The 21,428-nt window shown below is 50.9% G+C and overlaps 1 protein-coding gene and 1 long non-coding RNA gene across 6 annotated transcripts; one reads left to right on the top strand and one right to left on the bottom strand.

Annotated features, from left to right (window-relative positions):
• Window positions 1-115: 115 nt before the first annotated feature.
• GATA2 (GATA binding protein 2) lies at window positions 116-18,448 on the bottom strand. Of its 4 annotated transcripts, none has more exons than XM_015641102.3 (6): window positions 18,250-18,448; window positions 10,797-11,285; window positions 9,495-10,094; window positions 6,680-6,825; window positions 3,609-3,734; window positions 116-2,772 (listed from the first exon to the last, which is right to left on the bottom strand). In XM_015641102.3, exons 2-6 carry the CDS (start codon window positions 11,023-11,025, stop codon window positions 2,473-2,475), a joined length of 1,401 nt encoding a protein of 466 aa, XP_015496588.1. In that variant the 5' UTR covers window positions 11,026-11,285; window positions 18,250-18,448; the 3' UTR covers window positions 116-2,472. The 4 variants fall into 4 exon arrangements, with proteins under 4 accessions (XP_015496588.1, XP_015496586.1, XP_033373380.1 ...); XM_015641100.3 differs by lacking the exon at window positions 18,250-18,448 and adding an exon at window positions 11,880-12,151; XM_033517489.1 differs by lacking the exon at window positions 18,250-18,448 and having other exon boundaries at window positions 10,797-11,498.
• On the top strand, window positions 9,539-20,412 carry LOC107210360. Of its 2 annotated transcripts, XR_004499211.1 has the most exons (5): window positions 9,539-9,615; window positions 10,617-10,904; window positions 17,096-17,614; window positions 19,090-19,190; window positions 19,868-20,412. It is a non-coding gene; the product is annotated as an uncharacterized LOC107210360 (long non-coding RNA). The 2 variants fall into 2 exon arrangements; XR_001523916.2 differs by lacking the exon at window positions 17,096-17,614.
• The last annotated feature ends 1,016 nt before the right edge of the window (window positions 20,413-21,428 follow it).

The following is a 21,428-nucleotide window of genomic DNA, read 5'->3' as shown; positions in this document are numbered from 1 at the left end:
ATCAATAGACTGCTCTGCATAAGGTATAAGCTAATAATTCTACTGGCAACAATGACAATAATTTTTCCTCTCTCCCTACTAAAAGCAGCTTTTATGACATGAAGCAGGGCACAGGTAGTTTCACAAAAAAGGTATTTATTATTCTTAGCAATATTCACCTTGAAGGAATATGAGGAAAGCATACACTTTTTACAGACAATATATAAACATGTTGTACATAATTAACAATAATTTAGTTCACTAATCCAAAAATAAGCAAAATAAAAATTAAAATAAAAACAGAAAATACTGAAGAATTTTTTTATGCTGATACAAGTACAAAATAATTTAAATCTCAACTGCCGTTGTCTATGCTGCAGTGACTGACAATATATTGCACTTTGTCAACTGTATCAGTAATCCCTGTCTTTAACCCACATCCCTTCCCCTCTGCCCAAATCCTACAGAAATTTGAGTTGGGTACAAATAATATACAACTGTACCATTGTAAAAGGTAAAAAGTAAAAAGGACCTAATTTTTTACCTCAGTAGATTAAAAATTCTTATGATTTCTCCCAACCAATTTGGTTTCCCATTTCTTTCCACTTCTTTACAAAGTGCACCTATATGCCTACGCAGACCAAAGAAAAAGGAGGAAAGCAGGATTTTCATGGCTGCTTGGTTCTTAATTATAAAATACTAGAATTACAGGTTTTTAAAAAAATTTACATACACCCATTTTTTTTTTATTTCATTCTGTTGTTTTTTTTTTTAAAGCAGGACTTTTGCAGTAAAGATACAATTTGGCTTGATCCAAAAAAAAAAAAAAAAAAAAAAAAAGGAAAATCCCAACAACAAAATAGTTAAAATTTAAAAAAATAAAATAAAAAGCTTGTCACAGAGTTAAGCTTACGTTGTTTACATTATCAAACCCCTCTGTTCATTGGGGCATTTTCATCAGAAGTATACCTAAATATGTACACCGTATGTTATACTGGAGCTTGTGTTCACGAGAGGCATCAGATCATAACAATCAATAGAATACACTTCACATTGGCAATAGCTTTGTTTTCGGTCATTTACGTACAATATGCTTTGATAATGGGAGATTTAAATTGATTTTTTTGTTCTTTTCTTTTTTTTTCATATAAAACCCACTACGGAAAACAGACGTTCCCCTTAGAACGATGCTTTCCCTCAGCTGTCTCTGTGTCTGGGATTTGACGGATGTGTGAAGCTCAAACTGATTGTCTCTCTTTTTCCCCTCTCCAGTGATCTCAGCCTCATTTCTGCCCTTCCTCCCTGTGAAGTCCACCGGGGCCTGGATGCCTGAGACAGCAGGCGCTGGCTGCATGTGGATGTGGTGGCCACACTGCCCAAAGTTTACCCAAGCAGCTAATCTGCATTTTTAAGCGACAGCTGCCAACACAACAGAACAAAATGCTTCAACCTCTAAAGTCTGTAAGCAGGATGGTTTTTGTGCCCCATTATAGTTTTGGCTGTGCTAGAACTTACACAGGAATTTACCAAAATTGTGTTGCAGCTATCACCCCTTGCTAGTGCAGGATTGCCTTCCTCAGAGTTTTTTCCCTACAGTTTGTCTGACCTAGGTTGTCTGGTTTGAGGAACAATAGGGTAGTTGGGAGAGGGGCTTTTTTTTCAAATAAATCTTTCATGCTAGGGAGAAGAATGAAGGTTGTGTCAAAATAATCACCATCTTGGGCTTATTAAAATCCCGTATTACAGCTACATTTTTGCTTTGTTCCTCACCTTTGGAATCTTTTCCCCCTTCCTAGTAACTTTGGTATGGAGGATAGATGGAGCTAATCCAAGAGGGCTGTTGAGTACAATTCCCCTCTCCTTGTTTTGAAGGCAGCTTTTCTTTTAGGGTAGCCATTGCAAATGACAGCACAAAAACATGCAATCAGAGGGGTTGAGGCTTTTTGTGGAAAACAAAATAAATATGACTTTCTGTCTGATTTTTAAAATTACGGTTTAATAAAGACGCTTTTTTTTTTTCCCCTTTTCTTTTTTTTTGGTTTTTTTTCTTCTTTTTTTCCCTATCCCAAAGTCCGCAATAGAAATCCAGCATGTCTGGCTCCAGTGAGCCAATTCCATCCTGGGAGGCTGCTTATATCTCTTTACAATATTCACAGTAATATCAAAGAGAGAAAGGAAAGCCAGTTCCAAGCCTTCTCCTTCAGCTTCTGCCATCTTTTTCTTCCTGCTGGACCATTAAGTATCGAACAAGTGAGTTCTTTTTTCTTATACCTGAGGGGGCAAAGTGCATTACAGGCACCACTACACATTTCTGCAGAAGACCCATCATTTGCAAGGTTTTAGTCCAGCATTAAGAGTTAAACCACATGGGAGCAAAGGTCTCCTTTTGCCATCCCTACATTCTCCTCTTGGCAGAACATTGTCTTACTTGGTGTTATCTTAGGCAAAGTCCCATGTTCTTAATATCTGGATGGGTCTCTTGGTCATCAGGTTTTATCCCATGGCTGTAACCATGCTGGATGGGTGTGGGTGTCCAAATGAGATGCTGGAAGATGGGTGGATGGGGGTAGGTGTTGGTAGGATGTGTCCAGAGTGGCTGAAAGGGGGCAAATGCCCCATGGGTGCCATGTGACTGGCAAGGGCAGCAGCGCTGAAGGGAGACGACTTCTCCTGCATGCACTTGGACAGTTCCTCAAAACACTCAGAGCCTTTCTTGCTTTTCTTTGATTTGTTGGACATTTTCCTATTCCTGGTCTGAATTCCTTCCTTTTTCATGGTCAGAGGCCTGTTCACCTGCAAGAAATGAGAAAATCAGGCTCATGCAGACAAAATGACCTTATTGTGCAAAAATGAAAATATTTGGACAGCCCCCATGTGTTTTTCCTGGATGGAGACCTTTTTCTGGACAAAAAAAAAAATGGTGTTTCTCTCTGCAGAACTTGTTTATATTGATTTGTTTAATAAAACCACACACACAAAAAACCCCTAGACATGAAAAATAAATTGAACTGAATTTGGCAGCTGATGACTCTCTTTCCCGTAGGCTTACCCTCAGTCCTCATTAATTTCCTAATAGAAGATCAAACTAGGAGGCACACGCTGACCCAAATGCAGTCCTGAGACATGAGCAATCTTGTACCAGTAACCTCTGTTACCTACAGTGTAAATAACGTTCCAACGTATCAAGTGTTTCTGCTTAGGATTAATTTCTTTTAAAAAAAAAATAAAATAATACAACAAAGCCTTAGATACAATAATTTTTTTTACAAGCCAAAATGAAGATAGCCCATCAGGATTAATTTTTATACAGACCCCATTCCAAATGGCCTCTGTTTCTGGAGGGAAACTGAACACAAAACCCACTTAGTTAAAACCAAGTGTGGCAGCTCTGTTTTGCCTGGTTTGCCCAAGCGTTAGAAGCCAAGCTAATACATTGTAATGTCACCGAACTTAGCATCACTATGCTGACAAAGAACGGCTGTCACTTCCCAGGGGAACCTTAGAGACGGGGGAAGGAATAAAACAACAACCAACCCCCTGAAACCAATAAAAGCCTAGTGTACACCATGCAGTTAAGACATCAATCCGCACTAGGCAAGCAGCGACACATGAGATGAGTAAATACTCACATTGTGCAATTTATAGTAGAGTCCGCAGGCATTACAAACTGGGTCCCCGTTTGCATTACGTCGCCATAAGGTCGTGGTGGTTGTCTGACAGTTGGCACAACAAGTCCCTGCTCTCCTGGCCGCTGACTAACCAAAAGAAAAAGAAAATTAAAATGCATCACCAGGTGGAGGGAGATCATGAGAGAGGTCAAACTGGGCTCAAGATTAGTTTGGGAGAATTTGTTACTAAGATTTCAGAAAGCATCAGGGCTGGAGGAAAGCTGCTGTCAGTTTCAAGTTTTATGGACGTTATGTTTTTGTTTAAATTTAAATCTTCTCCTATGCAAACTTTCAAGCCCCATAGCACTCTGTGCGCAAGGGAAGTAAGGAGAGAAACAATGAATCTCCGATTCCACAGGCATAGATTTTAGACAGGGGAAAAATAATATTGACTTTTTTAAATTTTCCCTTTGCAGGATTTTAGAATGCATCATGAAAATGCATTTGCCTTTTTATTTTTCTTTAATGACCAGTTTAGTCTGTGCCAGTGTTGGGACTGGGTTTGAAAACAGTGAATCTTTAAGAATGTGATTTTTACCCCTGCTCCAGCCCTTGAAAGGTGGACACAAAAGAAAATGAACCACATTACTTAGCTGGGTGCAGTATTTATCAGAGCCATCACTGAAAATTCAGTTTGCATTTACAAGTGAAAGGGAGAAAACAAAACCGGCTCCAACTTTCTTTAAATATTTAGCAAACCAAATTTCATGCCTTGCAGCAATGATTCCGCTGACCCCGTCTGCCGCCTCTGTCCCTACTTAGTTCCTGGGCTGACAAGCCCTCAAACAACTGTCTTAAAATTAAACAAAACCACCAAAAATCCACCACCCTTTCCTAGAACTATTGTTCTGCTGAAACCAAGGTGAGGGGAAAGAAAAATGCCCAAACATTCACCCACCTCCCAAAACAAGAACAGGAAAAGTAGAACAGCAGGCGCCTGTGATTCCTGGACGGGCCCTTGTCTAACAGACCCCACAATAAAGCGTCTTTTGTGCATGGACAGTGACGTATAAAGTGTTATGGACAGATTAACTGCACCCCGTATTTTGGGATATTATTTTGTATTAGAAACCTTCAGCCCTGCCTCTAGAAGTGGTCAAAATACCGAGTCCATTTTGTGCTACTGAATTAATGCTGAGGACTCAGTATTTTCTTAAATTGGAGTTTACTTCCTAAAGCATATCAAGCATGGTCGTTCCCTGGGGGCTTCGCTCCCTGGATATTTCTGCAATTATCCATGGAGAGCCATGGGATAAAGCAGCAGCAAAGCTCACAGTAATGCACAGGGCATCTCTGTGAGCACAGAGCCAGTCCCAGGGCAGTGGGATTCCCAGAGAACTCCGTGTGCTTCCCTGCCCGCCAGCCCCAGTGGGGAGCAGGCGCCGCTGGAAGCACAGCTCGGCCCGCTCACCAAAGAGGAGCACAGGGTTCTGTTCTCACTTGCTCCTGATTTATGCCATGGCCCTCTGTAACTTTCCCAAAGCTGATGGACGGTTCAGCAGCTTTAGGCAAGAATCAGGCCCTCAGAGACTCGTATATTTCTGTGCCTTACTCGCCTGTGAGAACAGGCCAAAGGCAGAAAGAGGGGGTACCCCCTACTGTAAATGCACTCATGCAACCCAAACACAATTAATGCCAGACGTCCAAACGCTGACATTATTAATACGATCACTTTGCTATTGCATGGCAGATTAACAAATTCCCAAAGATGGCCACCTCCTCTCCCCCACAAACAAGCAAACTACAGTGGAAAAAGGGGCAATAAACAAAGCTGTAAATCAATTAAACCAAAACAAAACATTTAAACAGCTAAACTTGAAAAGAAAACCGCTCTAGTGCCCCCCAAACCCTGCACAGTGAGCTAAGTATAACAGTCTCCCAACACACTGGAAGGTGGAGACCTATGTTTGCATATTTGAGATGGCTTACTGATACTCAACTATGCTGCTTAACTCTGTGGCCTGTCCCATTCAGTCTGGAAAGCACTTGAGCTTGAGAGACTGATAATGTTACACTGTTGTCTTAACATTTTTCTATATGTCAGTCCCTTTAGAAGACAAGTCATTAAGAAGCTTGCATAGCTGAAATTCTAACTCGGGAGAGAAATCTTCTATATCCCATCCCAGTGTTAGAACGGTAATGCTAATTTTCTGCTCTCTAAACCTCATTGATATTTGCCCACGATCAGCTATGAGACTAAGGCACCATAAATCACAAAGCTCCAAAAAATATATTTATTATTCTTAGCATTTTACGCATTATTTGCGGAGTAGAGTGTATTAGAAATTTCAAAACAGCAAGCATGACTGGCAAGGCTTGCCTATAGAAACTCTCTAAAGCTTTTAGAGTCAGGAAACAGATACACAAAGTTTCATTATCTTTAACGTACAGATATCCGGATAGGAAACAACTACCAGGAGCTTAGAAAGGACTTTTTTTTTTTTTAATCAGTCAAATGAAAATACGAAGTATAGGTGACTCCATGGAAAAATAATAGGATTTTTTTAACAGCAGGGGATTGTCTGGGGAGGGAACCAATATTAATATTGCCAGAGAATATAAGAGTGAAAATTACTTCATGGCTTTTATACAAATAATTTTTAAGTAGGGAGCAGTAGCTTTGACTCATCTGATTTGTTTTGCTTTTCTGGAGCTGGAACTTTTTTTTTAGTACATGGTGGAGGACATTCATGCTCGTAACCCTTTCGCTCCCAGTGTGTGCCCAAACCGTCCCAAGAGGCCAAGTAAATGAGGAATTAAATTAAAAGCTGTCATCTGAGGAAAAACGGGGAGAAGGACACACGATATCCCGCATGCATTGTGAGCGGCAGGAGGCTCGGGGGCGGAGGGGCGGAGGGGGAGATGTGCCCTGAGGCTCGGCAGTGACCTCGCCGGGGGTGACTGACCCCCGTGTACAGTACAGCTCGGCTCCTCCCAGGGGCTGAGCAGAGACGAGGCACGATTGACTCGTGCCTGTGTGTGGTCCCGTTGCCTTATTTATCCCCAAACCCAGGAGAAATGAAGACACCTACCAGCCTTCGCTTGGGTTTAATGAGAGGTCGGTTTTGACCGTTCATTTTGTGGTAGAGCCCGCAGGCGTTGCACAGGTAATGCCCGGTGCCGTCTCTTCTCCAGAGAGGGGTAGCAGTGGCTCCACAGTTCACACACTCTCTGCCCTCTAAACGAAAACATGAAGAAAACAGATTTCTTTCTTTAAAAACAAATTCACAAAATCTTTTTGCATTATCCTTTAGGCATTTTTGAGTAGTCAAAAGAGTGTGTTAATTCTGTTAATTAAGCACAACCAGACAGCAGTGACATCTACAGTACAGGCAGCAAGGAGCTCAGTGTTTCAAGAATTCCCAGGCTCCAGTGAGTATTTTATGTCATGATCAGGAATAGGCAGCGTTCTTTGCAAGGTGAGAAAGAGTGACACTCTCATTGTGTCAGATGGAAGTGATCGTTTCAGCAAGGAGAACTCCCTCAGTCTTCACTTCACTCCCCTCCCGTATCTATTGCACTCTGGTGGTGAAATCCTGTGTTCCCCTGCCACAAAAACACCCGTACACGTGCACACAAACACACACACACACTTGCAAACACACAACACTTTAAAGAGAGTCAGAGGAAGAGGTTTTCTAGAAAAAAATCTAAGTAAAAAAGACCTCAAATTCTGCACTTTCTTTTTTGTTGCAAGTTCTACAGGAGAATAAAGTAGAGCCAAGCAGACTGAGAATGGGTACAGGATACCAGAGTCTCAGTTATGATTTTTGTTCTAAAGGCATAAAAACGCTGTTAATGCTGATCTTTGAGAAAGTTCAGTTTCACTATTAAAAAAAATAGGCTTGAGTGCCTTTCTGTTTCTGTGATTTTTTTAACAATCCAGTTTGGATTTGGTAGGAAGCAGTTTACCTTCATTATTAGTTTTAGTACAATGTGGTAAACATTGTAGAATGGCTGCATTAAATAAAACACAGCATGTAACTCCTAGATATCCTTCTGCATCAGAAAGCTTCCTGCTAAAAGTTCATTTGACTTGGATGGTTTGAGGGCAGGTCTGCTTAATATAGAAATCTCTCATAATACCGTTTATGCAAATCCTAGAGTATTTAACTGGAAAGGAAATTCTTTTTGCTAATAACTGAAGCAGACCATGTTGAGTTCAGCAGGGCTTGTGTCTGCTTTAATCTAGGGAGTGAGTAGCTTTTAAACAACACAGTCTAGAGTGAGAAATGAGGGGAGCTCTGCGGCACTGCATTTGTAGCTTTTGTCCCTCCTAGGGCAGGAAGCTGCAGGAGTCGTCTTGTCGTGACTCTTAGTTTTCCTACAAAAACACTGAGTGGTCACGAACTTTCCCCAGTTCCTTGCACTGGGAGCTCCCTTACAGAGAAGGGGAAAAAAAAAAAAAAAAAAAAAGAAGCAACTGTAAAACAAAAGAGAAAAGGTCCTTCCTTCCCCCATCTAAAAATCATCGGCAGCTACGGGACAAAATATTTTTAAAACAGTTACTCAGGATCCCTGTCTTTAGAGACCTGGATCTTGAACCAGTTTCCAAATTCAGGCGGTTTGGGCTACTCATTGCCTGTAGTTTCTCTTCTATGCACTACCCAAAAATACATACGCATAGTAGCAAGTGCCTGGAAATTACAGCAGAGAAAGAATGTATTTTTCCTCTCTGAGGAATCATTTGAAACAGTACTGATGAGCTTGTAAAATAGCTGGTATTTTTGTTGCAAAACTCATAAGAGATCACATTTCTAAATTATTGTCTACTTAAATAAAAACATGTAGTGTATTCATAAGCAAATATGTTCAATGGAATACATATGCAAATGCCTATAGGGCCTTTTCTTTTCAAAGGGCTGTCTAAATTCAGTCCCAATATATTGCACTTAATTTCGTTCCATTGGTGAAAATGTTAAACCAAGAAAGTCAGTAGAATTACATAAATTGTCATAATTTGTGTCGAGCTGTATAACTACTGCGATTTCAAAGTGGGGTCAAAACTTTGTTCATTGCCTGATTTACGAATTTAGGACTGCACTTTTAGAAGAAATGCAAGGAAGGGTTGTGAACATGGGAAAAGTCTGCAGGCAGTCATTTGGAAGCAGAGATATGTCTGATTCAGGATAAAATAAAAAAAGGTGAGGGGAGTATCTTCTAGTTAAAGTTAGGCTGAGTAAGTTAGCAGTGACTGGACATTTTAGTCTTTTGCACCGGTATGTAAACTATATTTGAACTCCTGCTCTTGTAAAATGCAAAGGGAAAAAGGCCCTTTGCGATCTGAGGGGAGACAGGCCAGGGAAGTTTCGCTTTCATCTTCCACTGGGGCCTTGGGTGGTGTTAATGGAGAGCCGTGGAAATAATGGAGGGAGCAATACCTATCGCTGGGAAGTCCCCATGTGCCATCCATGGGGGTTTGCCTGCCTTGAGGGAGCAGGGTCGAGACTGAGCCCCTCGGGAGCCTCAGGCCTGCTTTTCTCCGACTAAAAGGGTTCGGGTTTCTTTCTCTATATAAATCCCGCTTTGTACAACGCTGTCTGCAGGCTCACACTGCCCAGTCCCTTGCCCCGCGGCCCCTTCGAGCGCCCTGTGGCCAGTGCCTGGGCGCACTGGCACCCACAGGAGCCCAGTCCAAGCTCCATCTCCTGCTTTTAAACACACAGAAAAGCAGAACCAAGCAGTCACCTGTCCCTCTGTCCCGAAGAGGGCCAACACAAGCAGCCAGCCTCGCAGCAGCAGCCCGCACCCTCACCCCAAGAGCCGGCGCAGCCACCCGCACGAAGCGCCGGGAGCGCGGCCCCTGCAGCCGGGACACGGCGGGCAGGCACGGGGTGCGACACTTACCCGAACAGGACCTGGCCTTGCTCCGCGGCTTGGGGGTGAAGCTGGACGCGGGGCCCCCCAGAAAGCTGCCAGGGTGGAAGAGGCTGCTGCTGTAGTCGTGGGCTGCCGGCACGTAGGAGGGGTATGTGGGGATGGGGTGGTGGGTAGAGGGCTGAGCCCCCATGCTGGTGAGGCTACTTCTGAGCGGGCTGGCGCTCTCCATCTTCATCCCCTCCGACAGCGACACTTGGTACTTGATGCTGTCTTTGTCCTCCTGCCGAGCCCCGGCGGAGGAAGAAGGGGAGGCGGCGCTGGTGGAGTTGGGGTCTGGGGACACTTCCTTAGGAGGGGTCGGGGGGAAGCCGAAGAGGTGGGAGCCGGAATGCGAGGCCGGGGTGAGCGAAGACACGGAGGCGGTGCTGGAGGTGCTGCTGCCCGGGTACACCGAGATGGCCCCAGGCGCTCCGGCCGCCGAGGGGTGCAGGGGTGTCTTGGTGAAAGGGCTGACGGTCCAGGGGTTGTGGTGATGGGCAGACAGTGCCGCCTTGCTGCTGTCCAGCCAAGGGATCCCGGGGCTGTGGATAAGATGAGGCCGGCACATTTGACTCCCGGTCAGGCGGGCTGTAGAAACACAAGAGGGTTTGGGGTCAGCGTGGGGCGGCTCGGCCCGGAGCGGCTCGGGGAAGACTCCAAGTCCCCGTGGTTGGGCAGCTCCTCGGTCTGCGGGCAGCCGGAGGACAGGCGGCCACGGGGGAGACTTCGCAACCCGGGGAAGTGCAGCCAGGCTGGTGCAGCAGCCCCTTCGCCCTGTCCCATCTGAGGGAGATACCAGCTAGCCCGGCCAGCAGAAGCTAAAGGAACAGGAGGGGGACTCAGGCAATCCCTTTCCTCCCACCCCATTCCTGGGAAAATGCAGCAAACCCCTTTCTGCTCTAACTTTCTGACCTGTCGTAACACCCTCTCTTCGGCTCCTAAAAACACCCCCAAATAAAATCCATCGCCAGAGTTTGAATCGGTTTGTACTTTGCATCCGGGAAGTAGCCGTGTCTGAGAAGTTTTAGCCCGTGCGCACACTGTTTCCCCTTCCTCTCTCACCTCCCCCCTTTCTTTCCCTCCCCTCTGCTACTCCTTGGTTATCCCTAGGGTTAAAACCCACCCGTGTCTGGCTGTCTGTCCTGTTTTCGATCTCCTTTTCCCCGGCTCCGACACACCGAAGCGGCCCCGAGTGAAACTTCTCACCCCCGCTCAGGACACCCGCGGCTCGTACGGAGGGGCCCGGAGCGCTGCCGAGACGGCGGGGAAGGGCCCGGGGTGCTGATTTACCGTGTGCCTGGCTGTAGGACACCCTGGCCCGGGCATGGGCGGAATTGGCGTAGTAAGGGTTGCCCTGGGAGTCCAGGTGGTTGAAGAAGACGTCGACTTCATCCGGAGGTAGGAGCTGCGCTGGTTCCATGTAGTTGTGAGCCAGCCCGGGGTGGTGGCTGTCGGGGTGCTGCCCATTGAGCACGGCGTGGTGGGCCATCCAGCGAGGCTGATCAGTGGCCACCTCCATGGCCTTGGGCCTCCCCTCTCACCCACCCCCAGGCCAGGAGCGAGCGGCGCTCGGTGGGGGCGGGGAGTGCTACTCGGAGGGTCGCTTTTGACGATGCCTGGTGGGTTTCAAGAGATTTGAGGTGGCTTTTCTTAGAAAGAAAACCGCCGAGTGACTGGAGCGCGCCCTCTGAGACGTGGGAGAGGACCCCTGAAGTCAGCGTGTCCCTCTGTCACCAGGCGGGTAGCAGAGGCAGGTCCGGGGAAGCGCCAGGGCAGCACCTGTAGGGAGAGACGGGAGGGTTTAGCAGGTCGGCAGCCCTGGGTGCGCTGCTCGCCGGGCCGGCTCCCGGCCGGCTTCTTTCCCCAGAGGTACATGGATGGGGAGGGGGAAGCAGAGCCCCTCCTCCCTTCCAAAAATATCCTGTCCCCAAAACTCCTTGCCTTGCTCTCTCCCTGCTCATTGCCCCACAAAGTAAACAGAGATCTATTTCAAACTTTTAACTAAAAACAAAAAGGAAAAAAGGAGGGAAAAAAAAAAAAAAAAAAAAAAAAAAAAAAAAAAAAAAAGAAAAAAAAGGGGGAAAAAAAAAAAAAAAGACAAAAAAAAAAAAAAAAAAAAAGGAAAAAGCTTTGCTCCCCCCCTCGCTAGAAACGTCAATAGGAGTTTTTCCAGCTGGCTTCAAAAGCGGGGTGAAAAAGGAAGAACGGCAGAACTAATATAGCGTAGTTCTAGCAAGAACTCCAACACAAAAGGAAAAGGAGGGGGAGAAATAGGGAGGGGGTAGAGAAGAAGAGTGGAGAGAAGGGTGTTTAGAGAAAGCAGCGAGTGCGCCCTGGCAGTGGCGCGGCGACCCCCCCGCGCCCCACACTTACCCGGCCCGGGAGGCTGGGTGGCGATGAATGCCGGCGTGGAAGATGCGAGTGCAGCAAAGAGGGGGAGAACGGAGGGGGAATTAAAAAAGTCAAGAAGGAGAGGAGGGAGGAAAGGCAGACCGAGAGCGGGAGGAGCAGAGGAGGTCGGATGGAGGGTGTTACTCAGATGGCAAAGCCGCTGCTCTGGCCGACTCGGTCCCATCCCCGTGCATCCTATATGAGCGCTGGCGCCAGCTGGCCGCGGCGCCGCAGACGGGCCGGGGCGCGCAGGGCCGGCGGCCGGGCCAGCCAATCCCGCCGCCCCACACCGCCCCCAACCGCACCCCCGGCCCCAAACGGAGCCGGCCCGGGGGGGGGAGCCCGGCAGACCCCCTCCTCCGCCCCCCTTCCCCCGCTCGCAGCATCTCGCCCGGCAGCGCCGTGGGGGCTTTCCCCGCCCGGGCGCTGCACGCCCCTGCGGGGCGGGGACGGCAAAAGAGAGGGGGTCCCGCCGGGGAGTGCGGGGATGCGGAGTGGGGAGAGGGGGGGCCGAGCGAAGATGGAGTGCGGGAAGGGCTCGGCGATGGAGCCGACTCCGCCGGGTGCTGCCCCGCCGCCGAGCCGTGACTTCCAGCGCCGCCGCCGGGATTCCCGGGGCTGGAAATCGGCACCGGGGAGATAAATATGCTAAAATCCCTTAAATCAGGCACAGCAGCGCGCAGCCGGGAGCGGGACAAACCTCAGCCTGGTCACATTAGTTTGAAATAACTGTCTGGATCGGAAAAAAATAATTAAAAACAAATAACTGCGAGGCTCCGCGCTGATCCGCAGACCGACGGGACGTGCAGAGCCCGGGCAGCGGGGCCGCTCCCGGCGGCTGCAGGGCAGGGACTGACCCTGCCCGAAACCCGGCCCGTAGTGCTCGGGCCGGAGCCGAGCCGGGGCTGGCTGGCCACCCTGGGCCCGGGGAGCCGAGCTGGGCCGGGGCACAAGGGCGCTGGGACGGGGTACAGACTTCCCAGCGGGGCTGCGGCATCGCTAACACTTTTTCTTTTTTCCAATCTCACACTTTTTTCTTAAAATAATTAATTACTTTTGTTAATTAATCCAAACATCACAGTTTTAATATTTGCAATTACTCGTGTGCTTTGGGGCGGGGAGCGGAGGTGCACCCCGAATCAACAGGCGTTTTCTGCGGAGTTTGTGGTGCAGCTCAGCGGCAGCAGCCGGGGTGCCGGTCTGGCTTCGCCACCCGCGAAGGTGCGGGTAAACCGGTCCGCCTTTGGGGCGGAAAATAATAATAATGGGAAAAGGCACAAATAACTCCCCGGAGCGCGGCCGGGCGCTGCTGCAGGTCCCATTTCCCAGGCGCTCCTGCCCCGTTCCTCAGTCGCTGGCTTTCGGGAGAACAGGGACACGCTGATCGCAATCCTTCAACCCTCCTAGCTGGCCGCGGGGCGAGGACTGTTCCCTGCCCGGGGATCGGGGTGGGGGCGGCGGGGAGCAGCCCCTCCGCTCGCCGGGCAGCGGCCGCGGCTCCGGCCCGACGGCGCGGCCGGGGCGGGGGGCGCGGGAGCGGTCGGGGCCGTGCGGGCTTGCCCCGAGCCCCACCGGGGGGCTGCGGGCAGGGGGAGCGGGGCGGCCCCGAGGATGCTGCTGCCCCCGGGGCCGCCCCCGCGGCGGGCAGCGCTGGGGGCTGGGAGCTGGAGCCGGCCTCCCCCGGCCCGACCGCCCCAGTCACTACGACGCCGGGACTCTGACGTCACCCGTCACTGCCAAATTCGCCAGGAAATGAACTTTAAAAAAAAAATAATAACAATAACAATAATAATAATAATGACAGTAATAATAATAAAACTCCTTTTGCTCGCTGAGAAGCACGTCTGGTTGGAGCGACATGGGGCTCCCTCTCTGACTATTCCCCCCACCACCACTCGTTGTCCCCCTCTAACCTTCCCCAGGGGACCCCCAAGGCAGTCCCCGGGGGCGGGGGAGAGGGGGCCACACTGGGGGGAGCTAAAGGTTGGGACAGGGGGAGGCGATTACGCTCCCCCCCCACCCCGCATGACGTCTCCTCCACCCAAAGCCCCGGTGTCCCGCTCCTCCCGGCCCCCTGACCTCGGGGCTGCGCGGTGGCGCCGGGACCGCGGCGCCCCTCGCCCCCTCCTGCCGCTGCGGGGGGGTCGCAAGCGGTGGGGCCGGGCAAGCTCCTCCGGCGGCTGCCGGGTGCGGAAGGGGCGGTGGAGCCGGCTTCTCCCGGGACGGGCTGGTTGGCCCGGGCAGGCCGGGGACAGGCGCTGGGCCGGACTTGGTGGGAGAGGGGCCGGGGTTCGGGAGGGCAAATGCCCTCCGCTCTGCGGAGCGTGCCTGGGAGTCTTAGTCCGGTGGTGCCCGGGAGGAAAGGGAAACAAAGGAAAAAAAAAAATGTAAAAAGGGAAAGTTAAAAGGCAGAGAGAAAACCAAGCGAGCTTTCCAATAATCCGGCTTCTCTCTCCGAAGCGATTTTCTTTCTATTTGCACCAAAATTAGCCAAGTATCACCCGAAAATGGATTTTTAATGTTTTGAAAGAAAGGCGACTATAAAATAAACTCGGGCCGTTGCAGGTAGATTCCCTCGGAGCCTCGCTGTACCCACCGCCGGGGCCGGGGTGAGCCGTGCCCGGGGAGTCCCGGCCGGTGGAGCAGGAAGGCGGTCACCGGGATCACCCGGGCCCCGCCGCCTCCCGCTCCCGACCGCCAGGGAAATCCAGCTCCTCGCTACGTGCTTATTAATTAATTTGGATATTTTAATTACTGCCCTCCTGCCATCAGCACGGGGACGCGATTTTTGGGTTTCGGGGAGGGGGGGTGTGGAATGGGGTGGGCTGTTTGTTTTAGGCAGGTGATAAAATCGCAGTTAACGAGCTGATAATTCGTTCGTGTTTGTTTTAAAAGACAAATTGTAAAGATTAATCAGGCGGCTTGATTTATGGCGAGGCAGACCCCGGCGCTGCCCGGCCAGGGCTCCCTGAAGCCCCCGTCTCGGGTTACCCGAAGCCCGGCAGGCGAAGGAAAACAAAAGGGGCGAGCGGGCGGCGGCTCCGGCAGCAGCGCCTCGGGACCGGCTTCCCCGGCGCCCGCCCCACCTCCGGCCCGGGGGTCCGGCTACCAACTCCCCGCCGCCGGGTGCTCTCCTCCTCCGGCCGGCGCCTCTCCTCGCACCCACCTCTCGCCTCCTGCAACCCCTCCCATTAAAACCCTTTGTAAAATAAATGACCCCTCCAGCAGGGATGAAAGATTTCTGCTGAGAGACCGGCTGAGCTGGGAGACTTCTTAGCCGGCCAGCTCGCAGTACGTTGGTTTATTTTGTTCTATTTTATAATTTTATTTAATTGTATGGTTTTTTAACTCTCGACGTGTCCCGTCCCCGCTGCCTGGTTCTGGCGAACGGAGTGCCGGCTCTGGTCTCGGCCGCTCAACGCCCCGGCGGCACGGCTGAGGTTTTTAATTGAATTAATTTACCCACCGGGAGCAGCAGCGAACTGCGCTGGCTGCTGGAGGCGAGCGGCTTAGCTCCGCTCCGCAGCCCGCCGCTCACGGCTGGTTAAGCAGCTCTTCCCTCAATTTTCTGCCAAAGCTTCCCGGGAGAGGGTCTGGCCGGGCCCCACTCCTTCACCCCGCGCCTGCCAACCCCCTTTTACCTTCTTTTACCCCTTCTTCCCCCGGGCACTACGGGCTCCGTTTTATTAACTTTGGCTTTTTGTTTTGGTTTTTTTTTATTGCTGTTGCAATTTATTTTTCTCTTTTAATAAGGGAGCTTTCGCAGATCTAGAAGCACAACTGGTTATTTTGATTTGATTGACAAGTGATGTCATATCGTTAAGGGAGGGGGGAGACGACAACATGTTTTAGCAACAGTTAGTAGTGCCATGTGATGGAGTTGACACCTATTCTTGAGCAGATGAGAAGGCAAAAAACAAATAAGCCGGCGCCGCACACGGACCATTTATTTACATGTCCGGACAGGGAATTCTTCCTCTCTTTTTCCCCCTTCATCCTGGGTGTTTGGATCTGGGAAAATTTGTACCTGAGGAGAACCCGCAGAGCCCAGGGCACGTTCCTCCAGCCACCCCTTCCTGGGGTCCCCCCTGCGGCCCCCGAGGGCCACCCTCTCCCCCGATGAACGGAGACCTGGGAGCCGAGACCTCCCGTGCAGCACTGCCCCGCTGCCTCTCCGAGGTGCAACCCACAGACGCAAGCATGTGAGACGCAAGGGAGGGCAGGGAAACACCGTGGAAAGAAAGAAGAGGGAGAGAAGTGCTCAGCGCTTAGCACCGCACGGGGCCGCGGCGCTGCCGGTGCCGGCGGGCGATGTGCGAGCCCCGGGCGTGCTGGGGAAGGCGGCTGCTCCCGGTGGGGAGGGGCTGCCAGGGGCTGCTGTGGGCGTCCCGCAGCCTGGGGACCGGCCGGCTCTGCCAGCAGGTAGGAGCCCCGGACAGCCGGTCCCTGCAAGCAGCACCCACACCCGTCTCGGCTATATTTATTTCTTTGGATTTTTTCGGGGAGAGAAAGTTCTTGCTTTCTGCCCTTAAAAAAAAATAAAATAAATAAATAAAATTCTCGGTGTTTTCGGCCCTCTGGTCTTTTCTCCGCTTTGCTTTTCTTCTCCCCCGGCTCCCCCGTCCTGTGTTACTAGCACCTATTAATGGCTCCTGATAGGGTTATAAAGTGACACCGTTATCTCGTAACCACAAGACCCTTACTTAAAATGAATTAAGGAAAAATAAAAAGAAAAATAAAAAAGGAGAAAAGCGCGAGAGAAACGACTGGGGAATAACTCACGGAAAATTAATTTTTTTTGCTTGTTTTTGTAAATACGCTATTCCCCATCCCTCAGAGGATTTCTGCGGGGTATGGACCGCACCGTGGGAACCCTCGGTCCCTGTCTCGCTCCCGACACGCTCCCGCACACGCCTTCACCTGCGCTTTGTCGCAATTTGCCTGGTGCCCGCAGCCCCCCGGCTCGCTAGGCTGCAAAATAAAGGGGAGGAAAAGCCTCAAGTAGACCCCAGCCTGCCCACAAAACCGCCTTTTGTGTAAGTTCCCGAAGAGAACTGCGTGCGTGGGGAAGGGGGAGGTTGCACACGCGCAGCTTTGTCCAGAAAAAGGTATAAATTTTTTTTTCAGGAGCTGATAGGAAAGATTTCGTTTGCAAGATCTCTCTTTAATTTTATGTATGGATATTTTTTTCTTTCAAGGTTATATCGGGAGCAGCTGTTGTAGGAGGGAGGCCGACCCCTCAGGTTTGATTTGTTTCTCCTCAGGCAAAACTTTGCTGGGGATGGACCGACCCAGCACGGAGAACGGGACTCGATTCACGCCCGGCAGCGGCGGTGCCCAGCGGCCGCCTGTCCCTGCGAGCCGCGGGGCTGAGCCAGGCCGGAGCTTATTAGACTTCCGAGGAGAAACTATTTGTGTTTTAATAAAGATGCTCCGTGCGCCGGGGAAGAACAATCCCCGCACCCGAAACTCGCACCCCCTTAGTGAAATCGCTTTTCTTATTGAAATCGCACCAAATCCAGGCAGGCTTCGCTCCCGGACGCTTCTCTTTTTTTATATTTTTTTTTTTCCTTGCCTTCCAGCCTGAGCACCCCAAAGCAAAAGGAGGATAAAGAGGGGAACTTAGCACATACAAAAACAGAAGAAAAAAAAAAAAAAAAAGGCGAAGGGGTGAAAGAGTCGGCGAAGAGGAGCGGCCGTGTCCCCGATGTGCCTGGGTAATTTTAAATCATGCAAAGCCCCGTAAAGCTGCCGCACGGGACTGGGACGGGAGGACTCCCCGGCAGGCAGGTGCAGAGAGAGCGGGGCCGGGCCCTGCCGGCTTTCGGGCAGAACAAACCCTCGCATCTTTTTTTTTTTTTTTTAAATGCCCAAATCTGCCAACAAAGGGAGAGAGGAGATAGGATGTAGATGCGGGGAGGGGACGCAGGGCTCTCTGCACACGCTGTCTCCGGGAAATCTTTGCCTGGCCGCCCTGGGTGAAATGCAACTTTCCAAGATGGAGATTTAAATAATCACCCCAGTGACAATGGGAAAGAAAAAAAAAAATCAAAACAACCAACCTCAGATCCAAGCAGGGCCCGGCGGCCCCGCTCCCCGCGGGGTGCGGTGCGGGGACAGAGCCGGGGGAGCCCCGCGGTGCCCCCGGGCCGACGGGCGCTGCACCGGTCTCAGCGCGGCCGGCTGGGAGGCGGCAGCCCGGGGGGTCCGCCCGGATTGGGGACATTCTTTCGTTCTTTACAAACACTGCCAGATTTGTCCCTGGGGGAAACTGCCCCGAGCGAAGAGCTCCCGCAACGGGACCCGCACCTCGGCGCCTGCAGGGCCGCCCCCGGGCCGCGCAGAGCCTTACCTTGCCTCCCTCCGGTCCTCGTTTTTCTTTCAGTTCTCCGCTCGGTGTATGGGAAGCGTCAGTTCTGCTCCTCGCGGGGCCGCTCGGCGGGCTGGGGAGGGGTCCGGCCGCCAGAGCCTCCCCGCGACGGGAGCGGCGGCTCTGCCGCGGGCGGAGGGTGCGCGCAGCCCGGCGGAGGGGCTGCCGCCGAGAGCGCTTGCTGAAAACTGGCAGCAGTTTCGAGCTGAGCCCTTTTTTTTTTCCTCCCTTCCCTCCTTCCCCCCTTCCCTTCCTCCCTCCTCCCTCCCTCTCCTTTCCTCTCTCCCTTCTTTCCCTCCCCTTCTCTCTCTCACTCTCCCGCATTCACGGATGGCACAGCGAGCCACTCTGTATTTATGTACATAATAAGGCAGCTCGTCCCCTCCACTTCATTTGCATCATTACAATATCTGTACAAGCACATCACATTGTCTGTTGCTTGCACCTTTTGTTACGGTTGCTGTCACAGTCTACGCGACTTGACTTTCATATTTTAAATGACTTGATATTATACCAACAACACGCACTCACATCCCAGGCGCTGGGAAACCGGGCTCCGACACGGCGGGCGCCGCAACCCCAGCCTCTCCCGAGCCTCTCGCCTCTTCCTCTGATCCCAAGCAAGGTGGGCTGGGGGGAGCCGCTTCATAGCATCAATTATTCCTATAAATTACTCTTAGTCGTATTAATTTTCTTTCCCTCTCTAGTGAAGAAAATGTTCTGGGAGTCTTGGAATTTTTTTTATTTTTTTTTTTCCGATTGACCAGCCTGATTTTTGTATAACCTCATGTTTCTTCTCACACCTTTCCCTTCCAAATTCAGCCTTTCGGGCTATGCACCTGCACGTAAGTGAGGCAGCGGAGAAGCTGGAAGAGGCACAAGCAGATATTACGTGACGAGTCGTTATAGCTAGGAAAGAGACGGTAAAATACGTCTATTTCGTAGAGCACTAAGAAATCCAACCAGAACGAATGTTTTTGGAAATGTTTGCGCTTCCCAGCCCTGGCTTCAGTGCTCACCTGCCGGGTGTTTTCCTGTCGCTGTGTGTGGGGGGCCGGGGGCTTCTCTCGCCAAGCCCCCGCTGCCTGCGCGGGGTCACGGGCGCCGGGGCTGCTCGGGGGGAGCGATGCGATTCTCCAGAGGGGGGGACAAGCGAGACCCCCGCCCCAGGCTGCAGGAAAACCATATTAATACAGAAACAAAGGCCGGACCGACCGGTGGGGGCCCTGCGGGAGGTGGGGGAACGAAATACGGTTGGGGAAGGGAAGGAGAAAAGTTTCGCGGGAGAGGAATTATCATCATAATGGAGGTAAAAATGTGAGCAGGGAAAAGAGAAGGGGGGGATCCTATTCTGCTGGCATTTTCTGTCTGTCTTTGTGATATGGTTCAGGGGAAAAAGGGTCCTTGATATGCGGCAGATAATTCTTATCAGCCCCACGCAGCCCATTTCCAAAGTAAGTGTTTTAATTACTCCTCCTGTATTACCCTTCATCCTCTGAGAGAAGATACATCACCAGATTTATGCAGGGGAAAAATACAAAAGAATGTGGTATTAAAATACATACATACATATATCCCCTCTTTTTTCCCTTGTGCCCAGGAAGAGGGAGACGCTGTCGGCAGCCGCGTCCTGGGATCGCCCCGCACGGAACGACTCCAAAACGAGGAACTGTCGCTCAGGCGGAAAAACTACGGGGAAAGTGGGGTTTGAAGGCTGCAGATTTTTCCCCAAGCGGGGTCAGACGGGGGTATGCGAGCCGGGGGCTCAGGGGGATGAGAGCGGAGCAGTGCCCGCCCGAGCCTCACCGCGCTGTGCCGGCTCTCCAGCCGCGCTGTCCCGGGACAGCCGGGGTCACTTCTCCACGTGCCACCAGAGACACTGGGGGCCGGAGGGGCAGGGAGTCAGCATTTTCCCCTCATGCCTGCTGGAAGAGAAGGATGTTTTTCTTTCCTGTTAAGCTTTCGTGCTAAAGATGTCATCTGAAAGTCTGGGAGGAAGGGGGGACCGTGCTCTGCTCTCTTTCACGGTAACAACCATATTCTGCATATTGAAAAATATGATAGACAGTGAAGGAAAATTTTCTTCCCCATTAAAAAAAAAAAAAAAAAAAAAAAAAAAAAAAAAAAAAAGGAAGGAAAAAAAAAAACAAAAAACCCACCCCAACCTTTCCAATTCAACAAAAAAAGAGGGAGAGAATTTTAAAAGAGAAGAAGCAGCACCAGCAGCAAGGAGAATATAGGCTCAGCAGCTCTCCAGGTTCGCTTCCTTATTATTACTATCCAGGGGTAATTTTTCATCTCTGCTAGCTAATCTTTGTTCCTTGTGAAGATAATGAATAGCCCAATCCTTATCTCCTGGGCTCCTGGAGGCTGCTGGAGAATGGGGTTGAACAGGGTTGAAAATTGGTTCCAAAGTGCTGCTGAATAAATGGTGTTCCTTATCTCTCGCTTCCAGATTATCGGAACCCTTTCAAAACTCACACAACAAATACAGCCACCGCATCTAATGCATCATTTACCAGAGCAGATCTCCGCGTTTGATCGGCAGATAGGCAAAATCTACGTATTCCTTGCTTTACTTAGTATGCATGGATGCGGGGCTGCTGTGCACGAGGGTTGCCCCCAGCCGGGCCTGGGACACCCCCGAGGCTCTTCACACACGCGGTTCTTTGCTGTGGATTTCGTGGTGACACGAGGGTCCCCTGCCCATCCCCGATCCAGGGGAGCACGGTGGGACAGCAGCTCACCGTGCAGGGTGCTGCCACACAGCACGCTTGTAAATTTGGGGCTGCTTTGCTGAGGTACTGGTGGATTTGCAGGGAAGGGAGAAGAGTTGTGAACATCATCCTGGGCACCCCAGACACCTGCTCAAGCTGACACTCACTTCTGCACCCACAGCCACCTTCACCTGGCTCCCTGGGCACTCACTGCTTCAGGAGTCAAGTGCATGGCAGCACCTCTGTCCCCAGCCAGGCTCAGCTGTGTCCCAGCCCTGTCCCAGCCCTCAGCAGTCTCAGGGTCCAGCAGAGTCAATCTAGTAAAAACTCCCCGTACTCCCCCCAGCTTGTTCCCCCCAAACCCTGGCCATGGAGCCCTGGCAGTCCCTTGGGTCCTCCACGGGCTGGGCTCACTGTCACTTCCAGCCCTCGCTGTTGGTGCTG

The sequence above is a fragment of the Parus major genome, chromosome 12 (assembly GCF_001522545.3).
Source record: "Parus major isolate Abel chromosome 12, Parus_major1.1, whole genome shotgun sequence".
Taxonomy (NCBI): Eukaryota; Metazoa; Chordata; class Aves; order Passeriformes; family Paridae; genus Parus; species Parus major.
Note: the sequence above shows the minus strand (reverse complement) of the source record. Positions and strands in the feature narration are given on the sequence as shown.

Bases quoted from the DNA above. Each gene is read 5' to 3' on its own strand.
- GATA2 (XM_015641102.3), bottom strand. From the start codon at position 11,025: ATGGAGGTGGCCACTGATCAGCCTCGCTGGATGGCCCACCACGCCGTG. The intron at 10,095-10,796 runs GTAAATCAGCAC...GTGTTTCTACAG, and splicing joins GTCCTACAGCCAGGCACACG to CCCGCCTGACCGGGAGTCAA. The intron at 2,773-3,608 runs GTGAGTATTTAC...CATTTCTTGCAG, and splicing joins TCTACTATAAATTGCACAAT to GTGAACAGGCCTCTGACCAT.